The 6,173-nt window shown below is 39.2% G+C and overlaps 1 protein-coding gene across 1 annotated transcript; it reads left to right on the top strand.

Annotated features, from left to right (window-relative positions):
- The first annotated feature begins 1,968 nt into the window (after nt 1-1,968).
- LOC134577009 (indolethylamine N-methyltransferase-like) lies at nt 1,969-5,669 on the top strand. The gene is made up of 3 exons (XM_063435656.1): nt 1,969-2,119; nt 2,377-2,584; nt 5,240-5,669. Exons 1-3 carry the CDS (start codon nt 1,969-1,971, stop codon nt 5,667-5,669), a joined length of 789 nt encoding a protein of 262 aa, XP_063291726.1.
- Nucleotides 5,670-6,173: the final 504 nt, after the last annotated feature.

Raw genomic sequence — 6,173 nt, 5'->3', positions numbered from 1 at the left:
GGAACATATATATATTAAACAGTGGCCTTGAGAAAACATGCACAATTTTTAGTGGTAAAGTTATTTAGGTAGATACGTCTATGCAATAACAATAAAATTAAGAGTAGATTTGTCTGCAGCTTCCTGACTACTTTGGTACTTAAAGCTATACATATAAGAGTAAACAGTTGTAGGCATGTGGATAGTTAAGGCAAGATAAATCACGTTGGTACTAAGGTTTGTATCACAGTACAAGAAACAACTTAGAGGAGTGCCAGGGAACACATTTAGGCTAAGCCACAGAAAAATTATAAGGCAAAAACATCTGTGTTAAGCTGACTAATAGCGAGAAGGTCGGCATAATTAGGGCAGTTAATGTAGTGATTACTAGAGTCACTTAACCCACGCCAGCTGCTGGTATAAGGTTGTCACCCCTTGAGTCGTTGTGTAGGCCTGCCTGCCCGCCACAGGGGGGGTCGATCTCTTGGTGTGTGGATGAGATCCGTGAGTAGGCCGTTGTGGGCTGTAGGATACTCCGATTTGTGAGGCGTAGGGTGGCCTCCGCGGCCCATCTGAGTAGGTAACGGGAGGACCCACTTTTAAAACGCTGTTGCTGAACGGTGGCTGCCGTTCTCTTAGGCCGCTGGCCTCTTGGTCGTCCCGTTTGTCGGGCTCCGGATCCTGAAGGGTGGCGCCATGCAGTGGGCAGTAGTGGACCAGGTATTACTTTCAAGCTGGCACTTTTTGGCTTGGGTTCCTGTGGGTTGGGGCCTAGTCGCCCGCTCCGAGGCCCATCAGCCTCTTGGTGCGAGCCACCAGGGGGTAGGTTCTGCTGCTTGATAGTCGCTTTCTGCTTCCCCTGTGTCCACATCCCCTTACCCCACAGTCGTTGCCACAAGGCTCCGAAGAGTTCATCCAGCCGCTTTTCATAGTTGTCCAGTAGGTTGTATGTTGTCGGTTTGACAGCCGCCATTTTAGCTCTGACCGTGTAGCAGTGTGGTGAGACAGGATCAGGTAAGTTCCCTGGTTCCTCTTGTCGTCTCGTGGTCAATTCTGTAGGCATAACGATTGTGCCGGGATATCCTTCACCGGCAAGGGGGGGGAAAACGGGGATCTCAGCGCTTCCCACTGGGCTGCTCGCAGGGAGGTCGGCCGCCTCTCCCACGCTTGCATCCGCAGGTAGGCCTCCACGGTTTATCAGCTTCAGCGTTTCTCACCGAGCCCGGCTGGTCGCCCGAATGTGTTGCAGGTTACCGCCGATTATTTGGTGCATCCAATTATTATTTTCTTTGCGTTTTTGTAGCGTTATGCAACGTTTTTGTGGGTTTCTGCTCGGAGCTCTGGTGTAGTGCGACCAGCTTGCTCGACGGCCAGGCCCCGCCCCCTAAAAGAAAGCATATTAATGATGCCAAATAATCAAATGCATTAAAATGTTATTTATGTGCAGAGTATCCCTTTAAATTTGTAGTGCTTTCTATAACAATACATGTGGGAAGTTAACATGGAGGCATATGGCTCTGAAACTGAAATTTTACACTACATTCTACAACAATCTATATTACACTTCTAGTTAGTTTAAATCAATGAACACATAGGTGAATTAGTTGCACTTTCATTGTCCAAAATAGTAAAGATTATATTTCAATACAAAGTGCCTTAGCACTAGCTGAATAAAGATACTTTCAATTGTATAGTGTAGTGAACCATCAAATCTAATTATAAAAACACTGCATGGTATAAAAAGAAGGAAAAGAAACACAATCAAGTAAAGATATTGTAAATATCAATGTGGCTCACATGTGACCGATCAGTGTAGCTTTGTGTGCAAAACAATACTCTGGGGATGATATTCACATGGATAACTCAACAAGCTTCACCATTGTAATCATAATTTCTTAAACCGGGTGATCGCCCTCTGAATTAAGGACTAGAGCATATTTATAGCTGGGTTTAGAAGAAATAGAAACGGCAGCATTACAGATAAGCACAATGGATCGTAGCTCTCATAAACACTACCATCTGGATTCCATAGATACCAGGAAGATTTTTCACACTTATTTTTCTTCAAAAGCTGACAAAAATGTTATTGATGAAATTGTGAAATATCCAATGGGAATTCTTTTCAAGGAGTTTAATTCAGGTAAGAGCGGTGGGTCTGTCTGTCTGTCTGTCTGTCTCTATCGAAAAATTATTCTGGTCTATACTAAGCTTTGTATGCAATATTAGAGGCACACCAGTAGGATAGATTTTAATAATTTCCTAGTTCTGTTCCAATGCCTTACTGGCAAAATCGGAACCATTTTCATGCCAATGAAATGAAATAAATAAATAATCACAACATGACAAGTACTGTCCATTGCAGATGAATAAACATCTTTCCTAAAATCGTATTTTCAGGGAACATTAAAGGTCGAACCTTCTTAGATATATCAATGGGTTCTGCAATTTTCCATCTGCTTCCTGTGTGTGACCATTTCAAAGAAATCACTATTCTAGAAGTCAATGATCAATGTCTGGAAGAACTAGAGAAATGGCTGAAAAAGGATGTGGATGCTTTCGACTGGTCGCATGCATCAATTCATATGGCTGAACTGGAAGGAAAAGGGTAAAGAGCAAATCTATTCAAATTTAGCTGAAGGCAAACTTGGGTTTGCATTTTAAATGTTAAATTCATATTACAGCTAAAATATAAAATCCTAAGAGAACTAAAATAGTAACAATTTACATACCTTACAAATCTGACTTTACATATTTCAATTTCTCATTGAATGAAAGTATTTACACAGATATTTATGAAAACTGTTACAATTTGTATTATTTTAAATTAAGCTTACATATAGAATATAGTCTCCACTGGCTTACCCTTGCTACATGAAGCACAGTCTTTATATCCTTTTGGTCAAAAGTGTTGTTTATCCAAGAAACGACAATGCAGGTAACATTTTAGGGATCATTCACAAATCCAAATGCCATACGCACGTGATGGGCATCTCAAAAATCTGCTCCGAGCTGGCTTCAGACCTTTAGATCCCTCATAGATTTAGCAGATATGGGTTTGCTTGAGACCAAAGAGAATTTAATGATGATTTTCCATACAGAGCAAGGGTAAGCCACCTTATTAAGTTTAGTGCATGTGCTCTGAGAAATCACTACTTGTCAGGGCGCTGTCTATGTTTTTAAGGGGAAGATTATTGTTGAATTTGAAAAAAAAAAAAATCTGGTAGTGAATGCATAAAATAACATTTTAAATTACAAATATAAATTGCAAAAATAGGTATGTTACTTGTATGTACATATATATATATATATATATATATACACAGTCAGGTCCATAAATATTGGGACATCATCACAATTCTAATCTTTTTGGCTCTATAAACCACCACAATGGATTTGAAATGAAATGAACAAGATGTGCTTTAACTGTAGACTTTCAGCTTTAAATTGAGGGTATTTACATCCAAATCAGGTGAACAGTGTAGGAATTACAACAGTTTGTATATGTGCCTCCCACTTTTCAAGGGACCAAAAGTAATGGGACAATGGCCAGGTGTTCCATGGCCAGGTGTGTGTTATTCACTCATTATGCCATTTGCAAGGAGCTGGTAAAAGGTCCAGAGTTCATTTCAAGTGTGCTATTTGCATTTGGAATCTGTTTCAGTCAACTCTCAATATGAGATCCAAAGAGCTGTCACTATCACTGAAGCAAGCCATCATTAGGCTGAAAAAACAAAACAAACCCATCAGAGAGATAGCAAAAACATTAGGTGTGGCCAAATCAACTGTTTGGAACATCCTTAAAATGAAAGAACGCACCGGTAAGCTCAGCAACACCAAAAGACCCAGAAGACCACGGAAAACAACTGTGGTGGATGACCGGAGAATTCTTTCCCTGGTGAAGAAAACACCCTTCACAACAGTTGGCCAGATCAAGAACACTCTCCAGGAGGTAGGTGTATGTGTGTAAAAGTCAACAATCAAGAGAAGACTTCACCAGAGTGAATACAGAGGGTTCACCAAAAGATGTAAACCATTGGTGAGCCTCAAAAACAGGAAGGCCAGATTAGAGTTTACCAAACAACATCTCAAAAAGCCTTCACAGTTCTGGAACAACATCCTATGGACAGATGAGACCAAGATCAACTTGTACTAGAGTGATGGGAAGAGAAGAGTATGGAGAAGGAAAGCAACTGCTCATGATCCAAATCATTCCACCTCATCAGTGAAGCATGGTAGTGGTAGTGTCATGGCGTGGGCATGTATGGCTGCCAATGGAACTGGTTCTCTTGTATTTATTGATGATGTGACTGCTGACAAAAGCAGCAGGATGAATTCTGAAGTGTTTCGGGCAATACTATCTGCCCATATTTAGCCAAATGCTTCAGAACTCATTGGATGGCACTTCATAGTGCAGATGGAGAATGACCCGAAGCATACTGCAAAAGAAACCAAAGAGTTTTTTAAGGGGAAGAAGTGGAATGTTATGCAATGGCCAAGTCAATCACCTGACCTGAATCCGACTGAGCATGCATTTCACTTGATGAAGACAAAACTGAAGGGAAAATGCCCCAAGAACAAGCAGGAACTGAAGACAGTTGCAGTAGAGGCCTGGCAGAGCATCACCAGGGATGAAACCCAGTGTCTGGTGATGTCTATGCGTTCCAGACTTCAGGCTGTAATTGACTACAAAGTATTTGCAACCATGTATTAAAAAGTGAAAGTTTTATTTATGACTGTTAATCTGTCCCATTACTTTTGGTCCCTTAAAAAGTGGGAGGCACATATACAAACTGTTGTAATTCCTACACCGTTCACCTGATTTGGATGTAAATACCCTCAAATTAAAGCTGAAAGTCTGCAGTTAAAGCACATCTTGTTCATTTCATTTCAAATCCATTGTGGTGGTGTATAGAGCCCAAAAGATTAAAATTGTGTCGATGTCCCAATATTTATGGACCTGACTGTGTATATATATATATATATATATATATATATATATATATATTTATATTACAAAAAGTGCTGATTTCAATACGAATTGGCAGAATTATAAATTAACTTTGTCAGTCAGAAAACTGGCCCTGTGACTTCCTGGTTTGTTTAGCTCAGTGGAGATAAATTCATATATATATATGTACTCTGTATATATAGATTTTTTTTGTCTAACTTTTCTTAACATGGCAATTCACCACAATTAATCAGCATATCACAATTTAGTGAATACATCCCACCATAATAATTTGTTATTTCTATTTTCCAGTGGTAACTGGGAAGAAAAAGAAGAACTTCTAAGAAGCAAGGTGAATCGCATAGTGAAATGTGATTTTACCAAAGAAACCCTGACGGACCCTGTTGTTTTAGATAAAGCTGATTGCTTGATGAGTCTGTGTATAATGAATTTTGTACACAAAGACCACGACTCTTATCGCGCAGGAATGAAAAAGGTAGCATCATTAATAAAACTAGGTGGACATCTGGTAATGTTTGGGGGGTTTAATGCAACGTCCTGCACTGTTGGGGAAGACAAATTGCATATGCTGTCTTTTGATGAAGATTTTATGCTAAGTACTTTGAAAAGTATTGGCTTTTCTATTGAGAGCTTCCAGAAGGCCCATAGCAAATTAACTATCGGAATGATGGATTATGATCACATTTGGTTTGTCAGAGCAGTGAAAATGTTTGAGCTTTAAACCTGTAAAGTCAAATATTGTGCAAGATCATTCACAAACAGTTATTCGTTTAAATTGTGAATTGCTGAGAATTCTAATTGAATTAAAATGGTTAGGTCAAAAGAGTTCAATTTGAAAGCATTGAAATGAAAAAATAAAGGTAGCAGAATTTTACATATATGTAACAGAGCATATCTGATAAAAAACTCAATTATTATAAATTCAATTTTCCATTAACCATAATTCGATTTTCCATTTACGTAGTTATTCCTCCCCCCCAAGGGCGATACAACTCATCTGGTAATGAATGAGAAGACACTAGTGTAATAATCTGTGTTGCTCGACACAGTTGAGATAGAAAAGATGGAGAGATAAATATAATTTAAAATCAACTGGGAAATAGATACACATTATCCAGTGACTCCATATTGTTTATTCAACTGTGCTGGTGAGATCACTGATAAATACAAATTATATCCAACTGGCTACACTTGTGTTGAGCAACACAGATTATTACACTAGTGT

The sequence above is a fragment of the Pelobates fuscus genome, chromosome 11 (assembly GCF_036172605.1).
Source record: "Pelobates fuscus isolate aPelFus1 chromosome 11, aPelFus1.pri, whole genome shotgun sequence".
NCBI lineage: Eukaryota > Metazoa > Chordata > Amphibia > Anura > Pelobatidae > Pelobates > Pelobates fuscus.
The sequence above is the reverse complement of the archived record's forward strand: the minus strand, read 5'-3'. Positions and strand labels throughout refer to the sequence as shown.

Coding starts and splice junctions, on each gene's coding strand:
- LOC134577009 (XM_063435656.1), top strand. CDS start 1,969: ATGGATCGTAGCTCTCATAAACACTACCATCTGGATTCCATAGATACC. Junction 2,120..2,376: donor TTTCAAGGAGTTTAATTCAG/GTAAGAGCGGTG, acceptor TCGTATTTTCAG/GGAACATTAAAGGTCGAACC. Junction 2,585..5,239: donor GCTGAACTGGAAGGAAAAGG/GTAAAGAGCAAA, acceptor TCTATTTTCCAG/TGGTAACTGGGAAGAAAAAG.